The sequence below is a fragment of the Gigantopelta aegis genome, chromosome 3 (genome assembly GCF_016097555.1).
Source record: "Gigantopelta aegis isolate Gae_Host chromosome 3, Gae_host_genome, whole genome shotgun sequence".
NCBI classification, from domain to species: Eukaryota; Metazoa; Mollusca; class Gastropoda; order Neomphalida; family Peltospiridae; genus Gigantopelta; species Gigantopelta aegis.
In genome coordinates this window covers 57,455,107-57,483,051 of record NC_054701.1, presented here as the reverse complement: position 1 = coordinate 57,483,051, position 27,945 = coordinate 57,455,107, and the positions used below count along the sequence as shown (strand labels likewise).

At 34.9% G+C, this 27,945-nt stretch overlaps 1 protein-coding gene across 2 annotated transcripts; it reads left to right on the top strand.

Annotated features, from left to right (window-relative positions):
- The first annotated feature begins 878 nt into the window (after positions 1 to 878).
- LOC121368308 (microprocessor complex subunit DGCR8-like) lies at positions 879 to 26,877 on the top strand. 2 transcript variants are annotated; one of them, XM_041492981.1, is made up of 17 exons: positions 879 to 1,136; positions 1,742 to 2,445; positions 4,729 to 4,871; positions 7,058 to 7,610; positions 8,768 to 8,845; positions 10,418 to 10,487; positions 10,865 to 10,925; positions 12,707 to 12,782; positions 13,403 to 13,504; positions 14,370 to 14,468; positions 14,997 to 15,079; positions 15,655 to 15,755; positions 16,970 to 17,069; positions 17,355 to 17,411; positions 21,006 to 21,086; positions 21,610 to 21,720; positions 22,704 to 26,877. In XM_041492981.1, the coding sequence occupies exons 2-17, from the start codon at positions 1,902 to 1,904 to the stop codon at positions 22,779 to 22,781; spliced, it is 2,337 nt and encodes a 778-aa protein (XP_041348915.1). In that variant the 5' UTR covers positions 879 to 1,136; positions 1,742 to 1,901; the 3' UTR covers positions 22,782 to 26,877. The 2 variants fall into 2 exon arrangements, with proteins under 2 accessions (XP_041348915.1, XP_041348914.1); XM_041492980.1 differs by having other exon boundaries at positions 879 to 2,445.
- Positions 26,878 to 27,945: the final 1,068 nt, after the last annotated feature.

Sequence of the window (27,945 nt, the reverse complement as noted above, 5' to 3'; positions counted from 1 at the left end):
TAGTAATATCTACTGCCAATTTCATTTGCCAAAGTAAGATTCTAAGCAGATCCCATTTTGGTGTACTATGTAGAATGTATCGAATATTCGCTCACTCTTGTTACAATGTAGATGTTCAGTAATTCCCGTTTCTGGTATTAGGTATTGGAGAAAACGGACTTTTTTTATTGATAGAAAATGAAATGATTTCATTACTTATCATATTGTTCATTTTGGACATACGTGTTAACAGACCAGGAAGTATTATTTCTTCATTTGTTGATAAATGTGACATCAGTGGTTCAGCGATATTTAACAAGTGAACTTACTGTTTTTTTGTCGACCAGGTGTTATTCCAGTGGCTGCCGATTACAAAATTAAAATGGAATATTGATCCTTTTGTTTCTAAATGGAAGTGCTATCCACTAAATGACTCAACATTGCTTTCAAACTGCTGACCAATCAGACTACAAAATTCTTTCAAATTGGCTTGAGGAAGTGCATCTGATTGGTCAGCCATTTTGAAAGTTTGGCTGATTGAAAATGATGTTGAGAGTTGTCTAGATAGCAGATATAGTATGTAAAGATTCATTTTTTTTTTTAAATGGACCAATATTCAAGCATGTGGAACAACTTGTACAAAGTTTCTTAATTGGTGGTTATAGTGGAATACTGTCTTAATTACCACTCGGCCAAGGCAAACGTGATGTGTTGAACTTGGCCACAAACACTCTGTTTTATTACATAGAAGTGAATCTGACGTCACTTGTTTTATTTTCATGTGCACTTTAAAAAATAATGGTATCACTAGCATGCATGATACATGTACGTGTACACTTCAGTATGATGTTTAGTTTTTATTCTAATGATGTGTAACTTTGTGTTCCTACAGGAGTGAAGCTGACCAGAGGTGCATACTATTTGGTGTGCTGTAATCTGTACTTGTAAGGCTGAAGTCTCTTTGATCTAGAACAGCTCCAGCATTACCAGTATTTTAAGCAGTGCACATATTCTTCTGGTCACGCACGTCTATCCTCTTTCTCTGAGAGTAATTGCCCTTGCTTCTTTGAAAGTTATCTTCCCTTGTTTCTTCCTGCTGGAACTGCTTTGATTGGTTTATTGGTTACCTCATCTCAACTGCATCCATGCAGTTAAAGGTTATTTTTATATTGTTAATATAATTAAATAGTTAAGTGATTTTGATCAACTTATATATATGTACATGTACATGTAAGCAACAAATGTACATTGTATTGTGTACATATTTGCTTATATTCACCCCCACCCCCGTACATATGCATGTGTAATACATGTTGTATAGTGTATACATGTACACATTGGTACATGTATGTTCAACTTTTTAAGGTTACAGCATACAGTTTGACCAAGTGTATATTGGTTGTACCATCATGGTAGGCTCAGAGCTGTCACCTCTAAAATCCCACTTTATGTACAGGTTGGTAAATAAAAATACAAAAGAAACTAAAATCATTTGTATATTTTACAATAGTATAAGATATATTGTAAATGTATGAAAGTCACTATAATTTCTTTAAGACAATTAATTAAATGTAAATTGATTTTTTTTTTTAAATTAAGTTATATATATTTTTTTAATCTATGAGGAGTAATAAGCTTAGACCTGATCTTCAATATTAACTAGTTAGAAAGAGGGAAGATGTTATTAAAGGTTATTTTAGTTCTTCGTTATTTTAAGCAAGTGTTTATTGAAAATAAAATAAAACTTTTGTCTTTGTGACAGTTGTGCAGTTCATTCATCATGTTGACCCATCAGGTATTGAGGTCGGAGGAACACAAAGCAACGTTTGTATGATTATAGGTTGAGTCGACTTCATTTAGTCAAACTGAAAATATATATGTACTTTCCTAAATAAGACCCCATTCAGTTTATTTGAATAACAATGAATTCCAGAGTAGAAATGAATGAATCAGTTGAAGATACATGTAAGTTGGATGGCGATGGTGGTATGCAGATTAGTAACAACTGTACGTCTGAAGTCTCATCTCATTTGAAACGGAAGTGTGGCTCAGACTCTAACATTGACGAAGAGGACAGTGAGTTGCCATCATCAAGTCATATGTCCAATTCAAAATTTGACCAGTTGGACTGTGAAAATGATGTTGGTGATGACAGCAGCATTCAGGGGGAATCGTCTGTCAGTCGTCAAGGTGATGGCGATGAACCTCCGAGAAAGAAACTCCGAGACCTTATCAGTATTGAAAGCAAACGGAACATGATTGATCAAGATAAATTTGACCTGGAAATCATTGACGACATCGAGGGCGATGATGACGAAGATGACAGTAAAGGGGAGGACAGCGATGGAGAGTATGTTGATGACAATGAAATTTATGCCTGGCTGGAGGAAGGAATCAACAAAGAGTCTATTGGAGCAGATGGAAATGATAAGGAACCAATACTCAGGGAAAAAATTGTACTCAAAGGTAATTAATATATTTACTCTGTAAGTTCATTGTAATGTTTATTATGTATATTAAGTATTTGTAGACTACAGAACACACAGTATGTCTTATATCTGCGTACATGTACACGTAATTACAGTTTTAGTGTGTATGTTACAAAACAGGTTTTACAGACGTCACTGTTGAAGAAGAGCTATCAATCTAGTTTGCCATATATTATCAACATGGTAATACTAATATCTTAAATAGCTTCCCATAGTTTAAGTTAAGGGAGCAATTAATTACTCCCATTAGGGTTTTTTTCATGGGAAGGTCTGGTTTTATAGTAAATAATATAATGGTAGTATGTTCTGTAGTGTTATTAGTGCCCTACCAGTCCAACCATAGGTGACAGAGAGAATAATATATGAGTTTCCATTTGATACCATTTATCTTACAACAAGTTTTCGCTCGTTGGATACGTTTTTAAACGAGTTGTAACATAAATAGTATCAAATGGACATGAATGTAGTATTCTCTTTCTTAACTACCTCGAAACGATGAAAATATAAACAATATAATGAACTAAATTATGTTGTTACAGAACGTAACCTAACTGGGTCATGACGTATGGATACTTGATTTTAAGCATACATACCACGTCATAACCAAATCACTACTGTACTAACAAATCCGTTTTCATTAAAAAATAGAGCACTCTAAAACATTTGCCAACCATTCGGAAAATGGAATTGATGAAAAGCATTTTAATGTGGTGAAGCATTGTAATAATACAGCAAATTTTGAATTTGAATGACGTCAGTATTCCAATGACGTCACTTTACATCTCCTTACAATAACACTAAACTGGGTCATGACCTCTCAGAAATGATCTCCAACATACGTTGTATACACGGGTGTGTAAGAATATAGGTTTCTTGTCTGTCTCTTTGTCCATCTACAGGGCTTCTAGAATTTATATAAAATCCACTAGCCATGGGATTAGTGATTAATTTTGTTACTAGCCACGATTAACTTTAAGTTAATATACTCAACAACGGAAGTTTAGCTAATGTTACAACACATGGCATAACATTTATAAATTAACATATTTTTATTAATTAGTATTCACATCTGAAATGTTTCCCATTTACAAACAACATAAACTCATCAACCTTTGCCTTAAAACAAATGGAGGACCTGGTTTTCTTTTAAGTTTATTCAATCCTGGCCAATTTAGACGTCATAAAAGATATTTGCTAAACTTTCGTTGTTGAGTATACAATTTTACTAAATAATAGTAATAATCAGATATGTGACCTAAAGAGGGAGATAGAGATTAAAACACTAACAATGGGGATTGGGGTGGGGGCAGGATATTCATATTTACAAAATAGACTTAACTGTAACTTTTGACAACAAAATTTCACTAACTGTCGGGCATGACAATAGTAGTTATTTACTAGCCCAACAATGAATATCACTAGCCATGGGAGTGGTGCTACCATAATCTAGAAGCCCTGGTCTGTCAGTTTATCCCACATATAGTTTTTTAGATGTTTTCTGCACAATGCCTCAAGATAGAGAGCTGAAAGTTTGTATATATCTTTATCAAGTACTGTTACAGATCAAGTTTGACGTACGTGGTTATTTACCCATTTTTGACAGAGATATGGCCCTTGAATTTGGGAGATACACAAATGAGTTTTCTGGACATTTCTTTGCAAAGATATTCAGCTGAAATTTTGTATATAGCTTTAAAGTGTACAGTTGCAAATCAAGTTTGACTTCTTGCAATTTAACCTCCTTTGACAGAGTTATGGCCCTTGAATTTAGGAGATGTAAATTAATTTTCTGGACCTTTTTTTTTTCTCCACAGTTCCTCAAGACATTGACCTGAAATTTTGTGTATAGCTTTATCATGTACTGTTACAGATCAAGTTTGACTTTCATGGTGACTAACTAATTTTTTTGCAGAATTATGGCCCTTGAACTTAAGAAATACAAAAATCTGTTGGGCCCAGAATACTTGAATTAAAGACAAAATATATTTTATTATGCCTTAATTGCATATTAGAAATAAGTTGGATACTTTCATGTACCATAGTTACAAAAGTATGTATGTATATTTGAATAATTGTATTATATAGAAGTTAAATTGATTTGTCTTAGTCAACTGGATTCTAATGCAGTTAGTTTGACACCATGTCCTCTTTTCATTGTTGTATTGGAATTATTACGTGTAGTCTTAAATGTAGCTAAAGAATATTGTATCTTGATACTTCTGTTTTCAGCAGATAAATAAAATAAAATTTGTTATTTTAGAACTCTGCCATGATCCATTTAACATCATTCCTGAAGGATGGGTTGTGGTCACTCACAATTGTGGCATGCCAGTCTACCTCCACAAGGATTCAAGGGTGGTCACTCTGTCACAGCCCTATTTCTTGGGACCTGGTAGTGTCCGGGTATGTCATTCTAGTTATGTTGATCATAATTATATTAACATATACATTTGAATCCTGATGACTTGAATCCCGTCGTTGCTCGAAAAAATTTTCAACCCATCGGGTAGTTCGATATAATCATTCGGTCAACATTCGGTGTAAGTGTAACTCGGGGCTTTGTTTTTGGTTCGAGTGTTGAGGAGTATTCGACCCTTCCAAATTCGACCCAACAAGATTTTACTGTACTTGAATATTAGTACTAAGGATAGGGTCTAGTATTCAGTATTTTCAATTGTGTTCCCATTTGATGGTTCCAAATTATTTTATAGCATTGTACAGTTCGTTTGTTAGCTTAAAAACATGTTTGGTGTCCCTGCCATCCTACTTTCTTAACAGGCGATGGAACTCCATGTAGGTGTTTAAGTGTGTATGAAATGTTTTGATGTAGTATGGTAGCTAGGTAGAGTTATGTTATGGGCTAGTTGTACCTCAGCCATTTTTGAGTTGATCATCAGTGTATGAAAATATACTCTTCAAAAAAAGAAACGCAAAATGGTACAAATGGGTTATAACTCCGATTTTATGTTTACTACCGGTTCATGCTTTGTGAATATAAGGTCATTGCATGTCCCAAACACATTCCCACGGTTACATTCGATAAAACGCAGCTACTGTACAATAAAGTTCCAAAATGTGAATATTCGCAAAAACGCAGCCACGTGCAAACCATGTCACCACTGCACGTGCGTTGTCTGCACGTGCAACATGAACACCGACAGTATAAAAGTGCAGGGTGTTCGCTTGCCTGGCCTCTGTATCTGGCCGACAGTTGACAATCCAGGACATGCCACGTCTCAGTGAACCGCAGAGAAACAATGCCATCGGCCGACTAGACGCAGGCGAATCCAGAACGGCCGTTGCCAGGGCATTCCATGTGTCCCCAAGCACCATCTCCAGACTGTGGGACCGTTACCAGCAACATGGATCAACACGTGACCTCCCTAGATCCGGTCGACCACGGGTCACTACCCCCGGGCAGGACCGCTACATCCGGGTACGATTGACTACTGCTACCTCCACAGCCGCAGCAATACCAGGTTTGCGCAGGATATCCGACCAGACCGTACGGAACCGCCTACGTGAGGTAGGAATTCGTGCCAGACGTCCAGTTCGAGGTGTCATCTTAACACCACAACACCGTCGACTCCGACTGCAGTGGTGCCAGATTCATCGACAATGGCCTCAACTGCGATGGAGACAGGTGTGGTTCAGTGACGAGTCCCGATTTCTGCTCCGACGTCATGATGGAAGATGTCGCGTGTATAGGCGTCGTGGTGAACGTTATGCGGCAAACTGCGTGCAGGAAGTGGACAGATTCGGCGGGGGTAGTGTCATGGTGTGGGCAGCCATCTCACACACTGGCAGAACTGACCTGGTCCAGGGCAACCTGAATGCACAGGGCTACATTGACCAGATCCTCCGGCCACACATTGTTCCAGTTATGGCCAACGCCAACGCAGTGTTCCAACATGACAACGCCAGGCCTCACACAGCACGTCTCACAACGGCTTTCCTACAGAACAACAACATTAATGTCCTTCCTTGGCCATCGATATCACCGGATTTGAACCCAATTGAGCATCTATGGGACGAGTTGGACCGACGCCTCCGACAGCGACAACCACAGCCCCAGACCCTGCCCGAGCTGGCAGCAGCCTTGCAGGCCGAGTGGGCCACCATCCTCCGGGACGTCATCCGTACTCTGGTTGCTTCAATGGGCAGGCGGTGCCAGGCAGTTGTCAACACATGCGGAGGCCACACCCGGTATTGACTCCAGATGACCTTGACCTTGGTGGTGTGTCCTATCACTTACTCACAATGGACTAGAGTGAATTGTGAACAATCCTGCAACATTTGGTAATTATCGGACTCACCATTCAATAATTAAATCAATTCTCCAAATGTTACGACAATCTGGTTTTGCGTTTCTTCTTTTGAAGAGTATATATTAGAAAACACCAGATGCTTTTTGAAATGGTAAATATTTAGTGAAACCTTCAAAAATAAAGTTTTATTTACTGACTAAATAAATGACTGTAGTTTAATTATGCTAGAAGTTGGTTTGATTTGATTATATTTTGTTACGTTCTTTTAAATAGATATATTCTTACTTTATTTATAACTGTTTACTATTATTTTCCCCCCAGAAACACAACATTCCTCTTAGTGCCATTCCATGTCTACACTATCGGCGGTGTTTAGATAAAACTGAAGATCAAAACAAGGAGAACCCACCAAGTAACTGTGTGAATGAGAATTTCAGTCCCAACTGCACTTCAACCACAGAGGGACAGGAATCGGTTCCGGTCTGTCCACGTAGAAGCGGAGAGAAGGAGAGTCCGACACCACACGATGGGACTAAGAGTGGTTCTAAAGTAGAAGTAATAGCTGAATGTGATTCTTCACAGCTGGTGCAAAAAGCTGGTGATCCACAGCAGACGGATTCAGTGCCCTCTTCAACAGTAAGTCACAATGATCAGGATATTGCTGGCGACACTCGTGAAGATTCAGACACAGCTGATGTTGTCAAGAGAAGCAAGCCCCAAGATGCAGAAAGCAGTGATCATGATGGTCCTGAACAGAATGTTAACACAGTAATTACAAATGGGATTGTTTCGAAGAATGAATCTTCTCGGGCAAGCACCACGAATGTAGATGAATGTGTTGAGACTCCGAATGATAATTGTTTAGATAGAAAAGGTAAATAATCACAGCAAAACTGCAATTTTCATTTCATTTCAACTTATTTTCATACATATATCCAATTAAGGTTCAAGCATGCTTTCCTGGGCACACTCCTCAGCTATCTGGCCTGCGAACCCAATACCTACACGCTGTATGTCCGATGGCTTAACGATGACTCCATCAAGGCCTGTGCAGTTATTATATTAAATGGGTTGTGTTGCCAATGAGTGGGATCATGATAATTGTTCAGACTGAAGATGTAAATAGTCAAGTCAAACTACAGTTACATGTATATGAAATAAGTTTTATTGCCACTAAGTTTACTATAGTTCAATGTAGCACTTGTCTGAGGTGTCCTGGGACACTGATCCTACCTTGATGGAGTCGTTGGGTTCATTTGCATTATTGGAGAGAGATGTAGCTCAAGAATCAATAGTTCAGCACTTACCTGCTTAGTTGCAATTGATCGTAGGGAATCAGCCTCCATGCACCCATTGCATTTTTCACCCTCCAGACCAGTGACCCATGATCGTTACGGGAAACATTTTATTCAGTATCACATCGCAATTTGTTATGCAAGTTTCAGAGATCACTACACATTATCAGGGCATAATCTAGAAATGAAAAAGTCGGAGAAGTGACTTCTAACTGTTTAGTAGAAAGGGAATGAGTTTGATAAAAATAGGCAAAGTAAACATTTATCGGTAGTATCGGTACCTACCGTAATGTTTCTGCGTTCATTTGGAAACATTCTGAATTATACCCTCTAGAGCTGCAACAATTCACTCACATATTCGGTGCACCGAATACAGGTTATCCACGATATGTATTCGATATTCGGGATCGTTTTGGGTTTTTTGTATATCTTTATTATTATTGTTAATTATATAAATTTAGAAAGACCACAGTTTGCAAGCTGTATGTACAAACAGAAGTATTTTAAGTAGTCTGTTTTGTTTTTTCGTCTTGTTAATTTTCTTTTTATTATAATTTTGTTTAAAATTTTGTAAATGACATTTAATTTTTTTAATTTTCAAGGTATAACACTGGTCAGTAGTACAGTATTGGTAGATTCACTGTAATTATTGGTATTTGTGAATATTCGACATGATAGCTAAAATCTAACAGTTGTTTTTGTACCTGTACAATGAACATTGTTTTGTTTTTTTCAGGTGTTTATGGCTCATCTGTTAACATTCCTGCCGTTAAAGTAGAGAGTGCTGGCCAGCGGTTGAAAGAATCATCTTTAGGTAGTACTGATAATAGAATATGTTATCACTTGTTTTTTGTCTCGCCACCTTTAGAGTAAAAAGGCGAGATATTTTTTTTTTTCCAGTGACGGCGTCAACTTTGCATTTAGTTGAATGTCCTACATCAATGAAACTTGTTTTGTAGATGCATTTAAGGATATTCATCATAATGCATGTTGAATTTTTTTTATAGTGAAATATTTTTTTTATTTGCTTTGTAAATTTCAAAAAACAAATTTTTTAAACATGAATTGATAATGATATGTAATTATATGGATGCAGTTGTCAGCAACATCAATTTATTTGTTGTATTTAAAATATTGTTCTACGTTAAAATGTTAAGAAGTTACCATTTATTATCAAGAATATGGCACAGTGCCATTAATATACATAAATGAACATTTGTTGTGGAATTATTTACATGTTGCTGGATCAGTTTAACAGATTTATTGTTATTTTGAACTGAACTGTCCAGGAGGAGTCCGAAATAGAAGGAAAAACAGATTGTTGTCTATTGATAGCTAATAATTGTCTGACTAAACAGTGTTCATTTCATGTAAAGTTAACCCAGTTTTAGATATATACAAAACAGAGATCCCTAAGCCATCTAACTTCATTCGGAAGTTTGGCGGCGAGGCGTAGCCCAGTGATAAAGCGCTCACTTAATTCGCGGTTGGTTGCCCATTGCACTATTTCTTACTCCAGCCAGTGCACCAGGACTGGTACATCAAAGACCGTGATATGTGCTATCCTGTGTATGGGATGGTGCATATAAAAGATCCCTTGCTGCTAATCGAAAAGAGTAGCCCATGAAGTAGCGACAGCGGGTTTCCTCTCTCAATATCTGTGTGGTCCTTAACCATATGTCCGATGCCATATAATCATAAATAAAATGTTTTGAGTGTGTCGTTAAATAAAATATTTCCTTCCTTCACTGTGAAGTCATTCAAACCTTTGTTATAAATTGCATATGTTAAAGTGGTATTCTGCGAGTATATTTTATTAGCATATCAGGACCAACTATAATAAATCATTAAAAATACTTAATACATAGATGGTGAGTTGTATCCTGCTAACCATCCATCAACAGTTAATACATGTACCTAGATGGTGGGTTGTAGCCTGCTAACCATCCATCAACAGTTAATACATGTACCTAGATGGTGGGTTGTAGCCTGCTAACCATCCATTAACATACGAAACAAAGTTTGGTTTGTAGCCTGCTAACCATCCATTAACATACGAAACAAAGTTTGGTGAAATGGTAATATAGGTCCACTGACGGGGATCAATCCCAGGCCAACTGCGCATCAAGTGAACACTTTACCACTGGGCTATGTCCCACCCTCCTCCACCCCTCTCCGCTGAAAAACAATTTTATACTGGTAGGTAACTGCACCCCCAATTACTAATATCTTCTAGTTGAGGGGCAGTTATATATTAGTCTGCCTTTGGGGGGGTGGGGTGGGGGTATGAAAGCATTGAAACTAATCACTTAAACTAATATTACTATTTTACACTTTCCACATTTTTTTGTTTACATTTTTATTTTTATTTTATTTTTGTTTCCAGATGCTCAAGAAGTTAGAAAGTATTGTGAGAAGTTGTTCCAGTTTAAAATTATAACTGTTAGAAAGTACAAGTGAGTCGGACATTGTTCACAATCAAATATTAAAGGTTTGATTTGGAGCCAGTTCAGAATAACGGAATATTTAACATTCTCAGTAATTAGATGTTCTACATTTTAGAGAAAAAATCAGTGGTTGGTTTATCTCAGAAAAATTAGTGGTTTGATGTAACTTGACAACAAAAATGGTATTGTAGGGATTTAAAAAAAAAAAAAAATTTGTATTATGTTTTAAAATTATTTGCTGTTTGTAAATCTTGATTCATAATTTAACATATAAAAATTAGTGTGGCCTTATTGGGTTTTTTTTTTTTTTAAATATAAATTCAGGTGTAATAAAAATATAGTCTATACTAAAATAACTGATTATAATTTTTTGGTTTATTGTTTAGGACTTGGAGAGAGAGGAGAAGACATTTCCTGCAGATCAAGAAACAATCTCGGCCTGAGCTGGTGCGTTTAGTTAGATTTGATTTTACTTGTAGTCATTTATACTAACAGGCAGATGAGGCACTGAAGTAATATATACATGTATATGCAGGGCTCACACTGGAACGAAATTTGGTTTAGCCAATTTTCAGATATATAGAATATTTCCTTGAAAATTATATATTTAAAATGTGGTGAATTTAAGAAATTTTTTATTAGCCGAACATTAATTTTTGTAGCCACTTTATATAAAAATTACCAATTGCCTATGGACAGGGTGAGTCCTAATATGCAACTTAGATAACCTAAAGCTGGGCAAGAATATAGATACTTGATATTGCATTAAACCAAGTTTGGCCCTACTAACGGTACATGGTTTAGTCCCATTGTTTTGAAATAAATGGATGATAACTCTTATCTATTTTCTACTATATAGTATTTTTGTTCACAGTATCGGGAACATTTTCTATAAATGCAGTAACAAAGAACATCATTTATTAAGTCTGAAGTGCATCTACTGAGGTGAAGCTAGGTCCAGTTTGTAGGGTGAACACTTCTTCCTCTTTAAGAGGGAACATTTTCAACAGGAAGACAATTTGATTTATTAATTTTTTAAATGAAAAACAAACTGCACAAAATGAAGTTATTAACCCAATATTATGTTTAAATTTTTACATCCTTATTTATGTGTAACTGATTACATGTTACTAAGTTTAAGAAAATCTGAATAATATTATCTCCAACAAATAAAGTGTAATCCCCAAAATGTAATGTAACGGTAATCCCTAAAACTATTTGATAACCAGCTATTTAGCTATAGATTATGAATATGATGGTCACCATTTTGATCACGTGTTAATATTCTATTAACTCAAATTAAGCAACTGATGAACAAGTTTCACTGAGCAAATTAAACTGAATTTTAAATATTTATTAAATACGCAAAACTATATAAAATTACATATCAACAGTCAGAAGCACATTTTACTTTCAGTGTCTGACACTGGTGGTTTGGGTTAGGCCTGTTGAATGAGTTTGTGGCACAAACTTATCACTTCATAGACGTACATAATTCCTACTTAATTATTATTTATGAAGGAGTGTTCAGACATAAACAGTAACGGGAGTGTCAGTCTGAACAAAGCAAACGTTTTCGATCACTTCGCCAGGTCGCGCAATGTGTGAAGTGATATCCTTTAAAATGTGCTGTGCAACTCAGTTTTCCTGTTTAACTACCTTTAGCAAGTGTAGTAACCAATATATTTCTTTATCATCCATTAAAGGCTTTTGTAGGAGATATTGCTGGCACTATAATTTGCGTTATCTCCTGCGTTATCTCCTGCGATATTCTCCTAGGAGATACCGCTTCTTATAATCTTGATTGGTCAAATTTTAGTCACCAGACATTATTTTGTTACATCACTGTGTATGTTTCGGCACTAAACCTATCATTAGTGACATCACGCCACTCTCATTCTGCTAGTTAACAAGTCTACCGCTGCCATATATAGTGACATTCAACCCACATTACTGACATTGTTTTCAATTGTCGCAAATGAAAATAATGATAATGGATGATAAAAAGAATACCCCTTTGTGTCTTGTGATATCATAATTTATCAGCACTTGTAGATAAAAGTATAAAAAAGCCTCGGATTCATACTTTTTGTCAACTCGTGTTGATAAATTATGATATCACAAGTCACTCGGGGAGTATTCTCTATGTATCAGAAGAGAAATTTGTATTACATAATTACATATATGTAGTTATTACTAAAACACCTTTTTGTTATTTATTTTTGTAGCCTATGAACACCAAATTGATCACCTGTCCACTGCCAAACTCGAACAAACCAGGAGAAAAGGGTGGCAAGAGAAAAGGTGTGTACAGGAACATTGTGAATTGTATTCATTTACCCGTCTTTCAAATATGTATTTCCGTTTGTCCCAGGGTATTATTATCTCAGATTGGCTGAGGTCAGTCAGTTATGGGGTGGACAGAAGGGGAATTTGAAACACACATACTGACATCCAAAAGAAACTATACCAATAGACTACTGAAGAATACCCAAAATATGTTGCATGTTTAAAACATAATAATTATATATTCACGAGAGTGATGTTTTAGCATGTTGGGAACAAAATTTTATTCCATAAAAGCAGGAACATATTTAACCACCATTTTATTTCCATTATCCAAGTTATAAAGGAAATTAAACACATTTTTCTGGATATAGTTTCTTTTGGATGTCAGTGTGACTATAGCATCTGTTTGACTACGGTATTTTCTCTATTAAGTGTGGTTGAGCTTGTGTTGACAAAATGTACATTGTGATTGTTGATTGGCCACAATATTTAGGATATCACATTTTGTTCTAAAAAAGCAGATTTGCGATGAACTTATTCTTACCTTATCTAAACACACAAACATTGCTGTGATTTTTTGAAGAATAAAACTAATGAATTTAGGTGATATAAAAACATTAGTGATTTTGTTTCAGATTTTGTTCTGAATCCGTCCGGCAAGTCTCATGTTTGTATTCTCCATGAGTATGTCCAGCACACAATGCGTGTCCAGCCCAGATATGTTTTCAAGGAGCTAGGTAGGACCTTATAGAAATTCTACAGTCACAGAATAACTTACAGATAAGATTTGAAACTAAATGTTACATGTATCTGTCATCCTAAGTTAACTTTTTATTCTCACAAAAAATTAGATAAATGTTTTACATATTGCTACAAAACTTGCTTGATGTGAAGGCGCTAATTAGATTTTGGTAGTGGATGTTTTTTGCTCATTTGGGATGCATCCAGGACTCACATTTTTTGAATGGGGGACTTGTATAATAACTTGGCTGATATTTGTTCTATTGTATTCATTCAAAGAGACTATCCCAAGTTGTAGCCACTGTAAGATATTTCCCACTAGCAGAGTCTTTTTGGCAACCAAAATTACATATTAAATACATGTTCTTCTTTAGAATGCCAGTGTCTGTATATCCAGTGTGTTTGTGGTTTGTAGCAATCATTTTTTATTTCACTTTGTAATATTTGTTTTTTTAAATGTATGAACTTATTGAAAGGTAAAATCTGGTTTTGACTATACAAACATTAGGACGACAACAAACACATTGTTTATACAGACACTGATATTCTAAACAAGAAAATATATTTAATATGTAACTTTGGTTACCAAAAGGTCTCTGTATGTCATAAACATGTTATAAAGGCAACAAACTCAGTATAGACCACTTAACATTAAGCATGGTGTGGAGGGTTGGGGTTTTTTGGTGGTGGTTTGTTGGAGGTGGGTGGGTGGGGTTTTTGTGAGTTGTATAATTTTGTTGTAGTACTATACTTCTACCATGTTTTATTAACCATTTTAATTTACTGGTTATTATTTGTTTGTTTCTTTTGTTTCATCCGAAAAGATGTTTATTAGAATTTATTGTTTGTGTTGACTTTCAGAAAATGCAGCAACTCCATACAGTGCCAGAGTAATCATTGAGGATGTAGAATATGGTATAGGTTATGCCTCCAGCAAGAAAGCAGCTAAGTTAGAAGCAGGTATTGTCATTAGTGATGGGTGATCTATTTGATTTATTTACTTAAATCTTAAAAATTAAAAGCTAAATGGGGCGGAATGTAGCCCAGTTGTAAAGTACTCGACTGATGCATGGTCGGTCTGGGATCGATCTCCATCAGTGAGCCCATTGGGCTATTTCTCTTTCCAGCCAGTGCTGCATGACTGGTATATCAAAGGTTGTGGTATGTGCTATCTTGTCCAGGATGGTGCATATAAAAGATCCCTTGCTACTAGTGGAAAAATGTAGCAGATTTCCTCGCTAAGACTATGTCAAAATTACCAAATGTTTGACATCCAATAGCCAATGATTAATAAATCAATGTGCTCTAGTGGTGTCGTTAAACAAAACAAACTTAACTTAAAAGTTGAAATAAATTGTTTTAATAGTATGTTTATTTTAAAATATATTTAATTAATATGAGTTTTATTAATGATGATTGTTTTATAGCTATATTTCAACACACTGTATTGTTATCTCTATTAATCTGAAATATTTGGTTTTCTTTCAGCAAAGAATACTTTAAAGATCTTGATTCCAGAGATGAATAAAGTGGACAATGAAGATCACAAAACATTAGATGATGATTTTTCTGTAAGTTTAAATGTGACATGTTTTAACAAATTCTTGTTTAGTAACATCGATGATGTCCTCAGTGTGTTTTATTTGAATTTATTGACATGTTGCAGCCCATGTGTTAGGAACTGGATCGCTTGTCACTAATTAGTGATGACACATTCACAAGCTTGATTCAGTCACATGCAGGGCTAGCTCAGGGTGGTCAGAAAATTTCATCAAATTATCTATTTAAACTTTAAAAATTGCAAAAACCCAGGTATTTTCTAATAAAATAACAATTACTGCAAGAAATTTATTTGTCAGATTAAAATTAATTTTGCCAATTGTTTTTAAAATTCGCAATTGGCGAACTTGGTGAGTGCCAGAGCTAGCCCTGACATGGGTTAGTAATCATCTGACTGTATGGTTATGTTAATATTTCTCACATGCTAGGACTAAATATTAAGACATGTTGTTTCTCAAATCATCTCCTGTAGTATCAACTGACTAGTACTAAATGGCCAGCTATCTTGAGGCCACTCATTGATATTTACGAATGTGGCTGTTCATCACAGGTTTGACGTAAAATATATTGTTTGTTTTGTTTTCAGTTTTTCGACAACATTAAAATTGAAGACCCGCGAGTGTTTGAACTGGGAACTAAAGCCGGTCATCAGAGTCCCAATCAGATTCTCTGTGAATGTCTCAGAAGGTGAGAGAAAGGAAATGTTTTTTATTTAACAACGCACTCAACATATTTTTATTTTACGGTTATATGGTGTCGGACATAATGTGAAGGACCACACAGATATTGAGAGATTGAGAGAAAACCCGCTGTCGTCAAGGGATCTTTTATATGCACCATCCCACAGACAGGATAGCACATACCACGGCCTTTGATATACCAGTCGTGGTGCACTGGCTGAAACGAGAAATAGCCCAATGGGGCCCACCGGCGGGGATCGATCCCAGACTGACCGCGTAGCAAGCGAGCGCTGTACCACTGAGCTACGTCGCGCCCAGAAGGTGAGAGAGACTGGATCTCATACAGCTTGTAATGAGAGCTGGGTGCTATACCGTATATACTTTTCGGTATCGCCATCATGTCAATAGTACCGATTTACAGTACCGAGTAAATGTCAAAATACTGAAATTTCGATATTGAAAAATGTATCTGATGAACACAAAATAGCTGAAAAGAAGAGAGAGATGAAATTAGTGGGTGAGACTTAACTCAGGCATGCATTTAAAGCCGAGTATACCGAAAATACTGCTTGATATCGGTATTATGTCAATATCGGTATTATATCAATACTGTATTGTATCAATACCGAATACTGTACCGATACCTCAATAAATCGCCATAAAAATACTGATACCGAAACTGAAATTTGAATACCGCCCAGATCAACAATGTACTGAGAAGTGGTCGGTGAGATCTATCTCACAGTCGGTAGAGCACTCGCCTGAGGGGCTAGCATCGTAGGATCGAATCCACTCAGTGGACCCATTCTCTCATTGGGTATGTTCTTAACTGGTTTAGCAAAGGCTGTGGTATATGCTATCCTGTTTTTGGGAAAGTACATATAAAAGATACCTTGTTGCTGAAGGAAAAATGTAGTGGGTTTCCTTTGAAGACTAGGAATCAAATGACCAAATGTTTGACACATAATAGCTGATGATTAATAAATCAATGTGCTCTAGTGGTGTCGTTAAACAAAACTAACTTTTAACTTTTTGTACTGAGAAGGTTGAAATTATAAACAATAAATATATGTAATTTAATATCTATTGTAAAATATTATAGTATCACAATGTGAGCTTGTTTACTATTATTCAATGTTTAGATTAATAAATGTTTTGTTCAGTGAGGTGGGTGTATTTTAGAAAGTAATAAATATTGTGATGTTGTGTGTGTTTGGACAGAAACTACGGACTGGGTGACACACACTGCGAGATGACTATGAGGAAAATTAAAAACCAAAAAAGTGAATTCACAATGACAGTTGGAAAGCATACGGCTACGGTAAGAACTGAAATCCACCATCAGCCTGGATGGTACATTCTTAAATATAAGTTATGTGGATTGGTGGTGGGGTTTTTAATGAAAGAGGAAATGGAAAATTCAGTTTTTCAGTGTGGCAATACCTGGATAATGATGTTGATGTACTGTATTGACATTCAGAATATATTTGACTAAAAATCATTCTACTGATTTTAATAAATATATAAATGTTATATGTATACATTATCTTCCAATAGTTGTATGGTGTCAGTGTGTGTTTAATTGTTTTTTATGTTGTTTTGTCAGGTCATTGCAAAAAATAAACGAGATGGTAAACAGCAGGCTGCTCAAGCTATTTTACAGGTAAATAGAGCAAAGTTTCTGTTTTACAGTTAAGTTGAGCACAGTTTTTATTTTACAGGTAAATACAGCAAAGTTTCTATTTTACAGGTAAGTAGAGCAAAGTTTCTATTTTACAGGTAAGTAGAGCAGTTTTTATTTTTACAGTTAAGTTGAGCACAGTTTCTATTTTACAGGTAAATAGAGCAGTTTCTATTTTACAGCTAAGTAGAGCGGTTTCTATTTTACAGTAAATAGAGCAACATTTCTATTTTACAGGTAAGTAGAGCAAAGTTTCTATTTTACAGGTAAATAGAGCAAAGTTTCAGTTTTACAGTAAATAGAGCAAAGTTTCTATTTTACAGGTAAGTAGAGCAAAGTTTCTATTTTACAGGTAAATAGAGCAAGTTTCTATTTTACAGGTAAATAGAGTAAAGTTTCTATTTTAGGGTGTATACTACCAAATCAAATCCCAGACGACAATAGTAACATATGTGGCTAAAACTCCTACCTGCAACGTATCAACCGACATAAACACCACGGATATAAATACTACCACCCCTTACACTTAAAGTGAATCAGAAAAAAATGGGGGTCAAGCTGCTCGTTTCTGAGATAACGGGTAGCGTCTATGACTACCCTAGTTTCGCACAAAATTCGAGTACTTTTTTTTACAGGTACCCCATACATGTTTCAAGCACAAGGCTACTTGACACATTGGTACTAGATGAAATAAAATTGCAATTTTTTTTTACCCAGATGAAACTATTATTTTTTACAACCAACACACTCACATTTATAACCAATCACAGGACTTGTGGTGTTCATTTCTCTATCAAAAATTTGGTGCACCTCGAACTTTGACCCAGCCGGAAGTTATTTGGTTTAGTACTACCTATACTGATAACATACATTTTTCAAAAAGTGTCCAACTATGTGTCTTTATGACAACCAGGATCTGGTGTATTCTGACATAAACTGACAACCTCACTGAAACTGTTGTTTCTACAGTGCAACCTAATATAATGTACACCTCAAAAAGCATATATATTGCATATAGTTTTGTACAAATGCAATATGTCATATTAAACAAAATGTTTTAAAATAAAACTCCTGAAGATATTTACTTTCAGTTGGGTGTGTGTACTCAGGTATATATGTAGAGACAACAAAGATAGTTAGAGTACCTCTACCTCTTTAGAATTCCATTAAAACACATGCACTTGATTGACCCCTAGATTATGAAGACCTTAACAGGCACGTCAAAGAAATATCAGTATTAAAAAAATACACTGTCTGAGGAAGGAAACACAAACATCACTCTACCTGTATGAAGTAATGACTTAATGTCCTGAACATTAGTGTTGGGAGGAAATCCTGTATGCTGGGTGTGGGTGTCTTCAAGTTACCAGGTGTGGGAATTTCAAATCCATCGGCCATGCTGATTTTCATAATGAACCATCAAAACTATTGGCAGCCACCAATATTCCTGACTATATTTTATTTATAGCCTACTGTAGTTGGAGGTTTTAATAGTTGTGATATCTGGAATAATCATGCAGCTTTAACACATTTATTTTTGATTAATTACTGAAAAAAACTATTTTTAAATGACAAATTTACCCGAACATCTATTTTCTTGCGTTATTTTCTAATCCGGATGAATACAATATGTACATTAGATGTATTCCTACAATCTGTAATCCAGCATTTTATTTAGCTAGTAACATTAGGTAATACAGCTTTAACAATAAAATAAATTATCAACTTAATCCAAGGCAGATAATCAAATCTGAAAAAATTGGTTCTGAATCTAGTATAAACTCAAAATGCTTTTCATGAGAGCTAACTAAGTGATTATTAAAAAAAAAAAAAATGATCTGGAGATCTAAGTATATGTTTAACAACCTTATTGTTATGTACAAATAAGAACAGAAGGCACAATAGTGACAACAAATTTAATTATGTTTTTGGTAAAGTTTTTCTTCAAATTTACTTTAAATTTTGCATAAAACTACAAATTTGTCTAAAATATAACTGAGCACCCTATAAATATGTCAAAATGACAATAAAAATCAACTTCTTTACAAATTTGAATTTTCAGAATTTCATACATAAAACATTAATGTAAATGTTAATGGAAACTAAAGACATTAACCCACTATTGGCACATGCTATTTTTAATATAAAAATAAATTGCTATTAAAATCTTAGTTCAGGTTGCCTATATATAATACCATATTTAAGAGCAGTTATATATGGCAAATCAAATACCATGTAAAAAGAAATTATTGAAATCTTTACAGTATGAATTATAGGCCAAAACCAACTTTTCTTCAGTGCTAACTTTGATTCAAACTCCATTCAGAGCCATGTACAGAGATTATTGTCAAGGTCACGGTCAAGGTCATTGTGAACTTGCATGATCGAGTGATGGCTAATTAATCAACCAGTATAGTTTAATTAAATAAAATGACAAAATCATAATATTTTTTATTATGCACTGAATATATACTATCAAATCAAATCCCATAGACGACAATAGTAACATATGTGGCTAAAACTCCTACCTGCAATGTATCAACCGACATAAACGCCATGGATATAAATACTACCACCCCTTACACTTAAAGTGAATCAGAAAAAAATGGGGGTCAAGCTGCTCGTTTCTGAGATAACGGGTAGCGTCTGTGACTACCCTAGTTTCGCACAAAATTCGAGTACTTTATTTTACAGGTACCCCATACATGTTTCAAGCACAAGGCTACTTGACACATTGGTACTAGATGAAATAAAATTGCACATTTTTTTACCCAGATGAAACTATTATTTTTTACAACCAACACACTCACATTTATAACCAATCACAGGACTTGTGGTGTTCACTTCTCTATCAAAAGTTCTGTGCACTTCGAACTTTGACCCAGCCGGAAGTTATTTGGTTTAGTACTACCTATACAGGTAAGTAGAGCAAAGTTTCTATTTTACAGGTAAATAGAGCAAGTTTCTATTTTACAGGTAAATAAGAGTAAAGTTTCTATTTTACAGGTAAATAGAGCAAACTTAAAGTATGCATTAAAATACCTTGCTGTGATTTTTATCTTCGGATGTGGTCAGATGAGGAGATGTTCAGTTTTATGAGGAGTTAGGTTTCTAGTACATTTCTGTGAAGTGTGACAACAAACTCTTCATTGGTAGGCCTACTGTGAGATAAATCACTGTACCGTCTCCCAACCATGGCGAGTTTAATGACTTACTCGGTAGATGTAAGGCCACTGCACCGACTTCTCTCTTAGTAACCACTAAGCCACTGTCCTGGACAGATGGACTAGATAGCTGAGGGGTGTGTCCAGAACAGCGTGCTTGAACCTAATTGGATGGAAATAACTAAATGAAATGAAATGAATATTAGATAAATAGAACAATATTTGGTTTAAATGTTAATATTGTAATGTAGCCAGCATTAATTTTGATTTAACAAAACAATATGTTTGTCATTTTCTCAGATGTATTGTCATTGCAAAAACTTGAGTTGCCTTAAAGAATTTACAGTTTATTGTGAATAGATGTTCCAAATATAAAGAATTATGTGTTTGAGTATCTGCTGATTTGTTTCAGAAACTCCACTCACATGTGACCAGCTGGGGATCTATACTACGTCTGTATGGCAAGGGATCTCAAAAGGGATTTGCTGAAAAGGTAACAGTGCTTTTAGTAATATACATTCACTTAGCCTAAAGCTTATAAAAGATAATTTTTAGAGTAAAGAAAATTTGGTATTGAAATTAGAAATAAATTAGTAAGTGTATTACATGACTTTTAAAAAAGGAAAAGATTTTTATTGTAAAAATGTTTTTGAAATTACAATTAAAAAGAAGTTAATGTTACTAGTTTGACATAACTTATTGGTGCGTAGAACAGTTCTGCCCCTCATATTTTCATGAATATGTTTTGTTCTTAAAACTGTTTTGCACTTCTGAAGTCTTGATGTGATGTACATGTGTACTTTATTTAGCATGTTGATACTAAATGGTTACCTGGAATGTAACAACAACATCTGTGACACATCATGTTTTGTTCATTATGTGCAACTTCCTGTGTCGATTACAAAATTAACATTTTGCTGAAAACTGTTTCTGAATTGTATAAATGTGAGATGGAGCTGATAATTTTGTCACTAAAGTCAGTGACATTTTGTTTTTTAACATTATGTTATTTCCAGAAAGATGAACTGAATATAAGTGAGCTCCAGAGTCAAGCAAAAGCAAACCGATCTTCCAACCCAATTCTTGAAAAACTCAAAGAAGAGATGCATAAGTTACATGAGTGCAAGGTATTTGTTTATCTGGTGATATATGCTAGTAAACGAGATGCCACAATAAGCCAAGTGGCAAATCATTTTACCCAGACATTTGTTTAGTCCACTTCAGTTATATAAATTAAAGAGTTCATTTGATTGAAGTTTATTGCTTATAATAAGCAGTGGTGGAGAAACCCACTGTTGCCATGCAGGTTATGTGTAGCTAGGAGCAGGAAGTGTTTTTATGTGCACTTTCCCATCGACAGGACAGAATGTATGTGACATGAGTTCCGATGATGTAATAATAGAATCTATCACCATTGTGAGGTATACATACGGCAATTCCAACTCTCGGGACAAAATGTTTTTGTAAGGGCCTCGGTAAACCTTGGCTCCCACAAAAACATCTTGTCCCGAGAGATGGAATTGCCTTATCTATACCTCACAATGGTGATTGATTCTTTTTCTTGCCCATTTAATTATGGAAACAAAACATTAATTTTGTAATCTACGGTTTGTTTATTGTAGAACGATTCATAAACATTTTACCTACAAACTCATTTAATCATACATGGAAAAATATAGTCCATCTTATACATTGACATAAAAATAAATATAGCATTGGACATATTAATTTGTTTAAATATTTTTAAAACAATGATAGGACGTGAAATGGCAAACAGAATTCTGAAAACCATAAGTTATGACATCAGTCGTTGTAAAGCATGAGTTATGATGTCATGCGTATGTAGAAATCATCCAGCACTGGGGTGCTAAACAGATTTATCTAGCACCATGCAAAAGCTGGATAATTCAGTCCAGTGGGCAAGAAAACCGAGTTCCATTAAGGGTGATCAGTCCTACAACTCACAGCATCAGTAATAAGTGCTGTACCACCTGGCTGCATCCAAACACTACTTAAAAACAATACTGTCAAATACTTAGTATCAATTGGAATCATTCACTGTAGAAAACCAGGAATTACAGCAATTAACCTAAGATGTGTTTGCTTTCAGGTGGCAATGAAATCGAAAGGAAAACTACGGATTGAAAGCACAGAGCTTCCCCTCAAAGTTCCCAGTCTGGATTTGTGAAATATTCATTATATTTACATGTATTCTGCTTACAAGTTTTATTTCTATTTGCATATATGTGTCATAATTTATTACATTGTACAAGGTATTTGATACTTTTTCACATGAAATGTGCCTAATCGTGGTGTCATGTTTGTCATTTAGAGATGTCTATTTGTGTTATTTATTTATTGGTTTATCATTCTATAAAGACCTGTGATATATCAACACTGGAATCTTTCTGTTGTAGACCAGAAATCACCCTTTTTAAAATGCTATGCAGAATGAAAAATCACCATAAGGCTTCTGATATTGCACGAGATGAAGAATGTTATTGATTTATAACCTACACCTATTTCAGATCTAGATATTGTTTGTGTTAATAATTAGGTCTGTCTTATGGCATTTGTTTCCACAAGAAAAACGGGCAGCTGATGAAAGTTTACATTGTTAATATAAAAAGATGATAATTTGAAAATTTAACAAAAATGTAGTTACTTTTTTTCTTCTATTCTATGCATTTCTGTTTGTTAAACATCAGAAGTGTTCTGTGTCACAAATAACCACATGATAATGAATTGACCATTCAGCATACCAATATTGTTTAAGATGATTTCATCCACATCCAAGGGCTTTAACTATCTAGGCTGTATATCTGTCTGTCTGGATTAATGTTTTGTGAGAGAGACGTTGATGTAGTTTTTTGACATATCCCCACCGAGCCATTTAAAAACGTTTTCTCTGTGTGAGCCGGTACTAGGGTGTGAACCCAATACCTACCAGCTTTAAGTCTGATGTCTTCACCACTACATCACAAAGATGGTAATAGTTTTATCAGTCTCCATGTATCAGTATTCTGTTTTTAATAGTGTAGAAAATTGCTTGATATATTTGGACAAAATAATAAATTAATGCTTATATAGCAAATAGTTCTTGTGTTTTAGAGGAATCTGAGGTTTAATATATTAACATCATATATTCAGTATTTTTGTCTTGTCAACAAATAGTGCTATTTATTAGTATATAATATTATGTATGTATTGAAGTGAATGTTTGATTATATATTATTTAAACATTTTGTAGTTAATTTACACCAGTGTAAATATAACTTTTAATTATTTTTAAATGTCTGCTTGCTGCATTCCTTAAACTGCATAATATCTATCTCAAGTGTCTCGTACAATCCACGGCTAGAGGACACTTGAGCTACATAATATCAAGAGATATGTTTGGTAAAGCTACATGTACTCTGGGTGTAAAGTAAGCATGAATTGTGTTTAGTAATCATCAAAGTACTGGGAGAGTGTTATTAAATTAATATAGAAGCTGACCTATTTATTAAAACATTTGTATCCATCTGGAAATTAATTAAGTACCACTTAGTGTTGTTTTGGAGTTGTTTTGGGGATTTTTTGGTGGGGGGGGTAGGGGGGGGTGGGTCTTCAAATAAATGTCCTTGCTATACAGTAAATATTGCCATGCATTGTGTTTTCAGAAAGTGGCTGATGTAGTGTTTGTAATGTCGCCATGACAATTAAACAAACTTTCAGGAATAAAATTATTTTTTACACAGTGTATTAAGGTGCATTTTCCAAGTTGCAGGTGTGATATTTCACTTACTGTTGCATGAATTTGTGATACATAACTAAAACTTAATCAATTCCAAATATAATATTTGTATAATTAACTCGAAAACCAACATTTTAATGTGTTGCCACTCGGAGTAAAGAGTGGTTTCTTTGAAAAATTCTTGACAAAATATGAAGTGCAGAGAAAATGTTCATGGCGTATCCATTAAAATATCAACCACTTCTCTCGATTTGAATTCAAACGGTGACATCAAGTTCTCTCTTTGTCAATATGGAGATGCAATTTGAATTCAAATGGTGACATCAAGTTCTTGGTCTGTCAATATGGAGATGTATTTGAATTCAAACGGTGATATCAAGTTCTCTCTCTGTCGATATGGAGATGCAATTTGAATTCAACAGTCACATCAAGTTCTCCCTTTTGACATGGAGATGTGATTTGAATTCAAACAGTAACTTGATGTGGAGATGCCATTTGAATTCAAACAGTGACATTAAGTTCTCTCTCTATCAATATGGAGATGCGATTTGAATTCAAACGGTGACATCAAGTTCTCTCTCTGTCAATATGGAGATGCAGTATTCAGTCTGTGACATCAAGTTCTCGGTCTGTCAATATGGTGATGTGATTTGAATTCAAGCGGTGATATCAATTCTCCGTCGATATGGAGATCCGATTTGAATTCAACACTCACATCAAGTTCTCACTTTCGACATGGAGATGCCATTTGAATTCAAACGGTGACTAGATATGGAGATGCCATTTGAATTCAAACAGTGACATCAAGTTCTCTGTCGATATGGAGATGCGATTTGAATTCAACGGTGACATCAAGTTCTCTGTAGATATGGAGATGCGATTTGAATTCAACAGTGACATCAAGTTCTTGGTCTGTTGATATCGAGATTTAATTTGAATTCAACAGTGACATCAAGTTCTCTCTGTCAATATGGAGATGTGATTTGAATTCAAACGGTGACATCAAATTCTCTCTGTCGATATGGAGATGCAATTTGAATTCAACAGTCACATCAAGTTCTCCCTTTTGACATGGAGATGTGATTTGAATTCAAACAGTGACTTGATGTGGAGATGCCATTTGAATTCAAACAGTGACATTAAGTTCTCTCTCTATCAATATGGAGATGCGATTTGAATTCAAACGGTGACATCAAGTTCTCTCTCTGTCAATATGGAGATGCAGTATTCAGTCTGTGACATCAAGTTCTCGGTCTGTCAATATGGTGATGTGATTTGAATTCAAGCGGTGATATCAATTCTCCGTCGATATGGAGATCCGATTTGAATTCAACACTCACATCAAGTTCTCACTTTCGACATGGAGATGCCATTTGAATTCAAACGGTGACTAGATATGGAGATGCCATTTGAATTCAAACAGTGACATCAAGTTCTCTGTCGATATGGAGATGCGATTTGAATTCAACGGTGACATCAAGTTCTCTGTAGATATGGAGATGCGATTTGAATTCAACAGTGACATCAAGTTCTTGGTCTGTTGATATCGAGATTTAATTTGAATTCAACAGTGACATCAAGTTCTCTCTGTCAATATGGAGATGTGATTTGAATTCAAACGGTGACATCAAATTCTCTCTCTGTCGATATGGAGATGTGATTTGAATTCAAACATTGACATCACACATTGACCTGTCCGTCACTCTTAATGGGTTTTGTAATAAATTTATAAAATAGTAGTAAATGAAATTATTTGGATTTAAGTTTCTGTTGACATATCATTCCAAATACTGGTATAATGTTTACATTTCACAATAAAATGACCAGATATTTTTGGTGATTATGGAACTTTGAGACTGCCCCTTGAACTAGACCTGTAATTATTAATTCTAATAACAACATGATTCAAAATTTATTTAAAAGATATCATATGTCTACTAGTTTGTATGCATTAACTATTTATGAACTGACACAATCAGTGTAACTGGCCGAACCAGTGATTCCACTCTATGTTCATTTCAGCAGTATTCTGATTAATTCATTGACATATCATTACATTTTTTTAAAGGTATCAAAAGGTGACGAAAAATAATCATGTAAAGATATGCAAGTGACAATGCTAATTTTGCATTTTAATTGATTTGTACCTGCAGGTGTTCCTTGTATCTCGAATATTGTAGGTGCAGGATCAGTATTGTCACTGATTCTCATACAAATCAGTTATTGCAACAACAAAAAAAAACCCAGATGTTATACATGAATGCAAAGCAACTGATGGACAGTTTCTTGGTTGTGAATTTATAGAAGATGGTTCCCAAAGAAAATCATGCTGCGATAGCCTATAAATTTGCTTCACAACCCTTTGTTTGCCTTCTGACTACACTACAGTTTAAAGCTAAAATGCTATTATTTATAATTACACTTGCGAGACGAGTATCTTGGGGTGGTTATATATGCATTGTAGCTTGTATTGTGCAATATATTATGCTTTATTTTTTTGCAATTGTGTGTGATTCCATTAAGTGAATAAAATGATTTTCAAAACAAATTTCTTGGATGTTGAATATTTTAAATTTGAAAAAAATTTCATTTTATTTCAACTTATTTTCGTGCTTATATCCAATTAAGGTTCAAGCACGCTGAACTGGACACACCTCGGCTATCTGTGCCGTTTGTCTAGGACAGTGGGTTAGTTGTTAGTGGTTGGTGAAAGAGAAGAGGGTGTAGTGGTCTTGCAGCTACCCATTGAGTCATTAAAACTCACTCTGGGTGGGAGCCTGTACCGGGCTGCGAACCTTGTACATACCGGCCTTATGCCCGATGGCTTAACCACGACACCACCGACGCTGGTCATTTGAACATTAAATTGTATTGTTTCAGCTTTATAGGCGATATACAGGTATTACTTTACTGGCAGAGAAGGCAGTTAGCTCAACGTTAAAAGTTTCTTGTTTAGCTCCATTTCTCACTAACTACAAGTCCTAAATCAATGAAATTGCTTTAAAGTTGCACCTATGGATGTTCATTGCAAATTAAATTAAAATTATAATGGATTTTTTTTTTTAGTTGATTTTTTTATATTATTATTTTTTAACATGCAATGAGATGAACATTTTATGGATCCAGCTGTCAGTACCAAATATGTTTATTGTTGGTGATACATTTAATTCCGCAGAATTGTTTTGTATATTTTAATCTCCATAGTTAATTCCTGACTAAAGTTGTGTACAATTGTTTTTAATAATAAAAGCAAAACAAAAACGGAATGTGTCTACACTGTTAATATACGCAAGGCTCCCGCTTAACAATTGTGTGAAGCAAACTCCGGCGACTTTTTTTTTTAGCATTCCTCTCGTGTAAAACCAATATTTCAATTTTTAATAATTGTACAGATCTGTGCCTTTAAAAGATAACATCTGTTTATACTACATTAATCGGTTATGGTAGCAGTCTGCCATAGCAAAAACTAGGGAGTCAATAATGACCTGATGACAATGTGTCAACTTTAAGACTTGCAATTCCTGCACAGCCGGTTTATTCTAATAACACGTGCTACGGGCCCTGCGCTTCTGTATTTTATATATATATATATATATATATATATATATATATATAT

Bases quoted from the DNA above. Each gene is read 5' to 3' on its own strand.
- LOC121368308 (XM_041492981.1), top strand. From the start codon at position 1,902: ATGAATTCCAGAGTAGAAATGAATGAATCAGTTGAAGATACATGTAAG. The intron at 15,080-15,654 runs GTAAGTTTAAAT...TTTTGTTTTCAG, and splicing joins CATTAGATGATGATTTTTCT to TTTTTCGACAACATTAAAAT. The intron at 17,070-17,354 runs GTAAGAACTGAA...TTGTTTTGTCAG, and splicing joins TTGGAAAGCATACGGCTACG to GTCATTGCAAAAAATAAACG.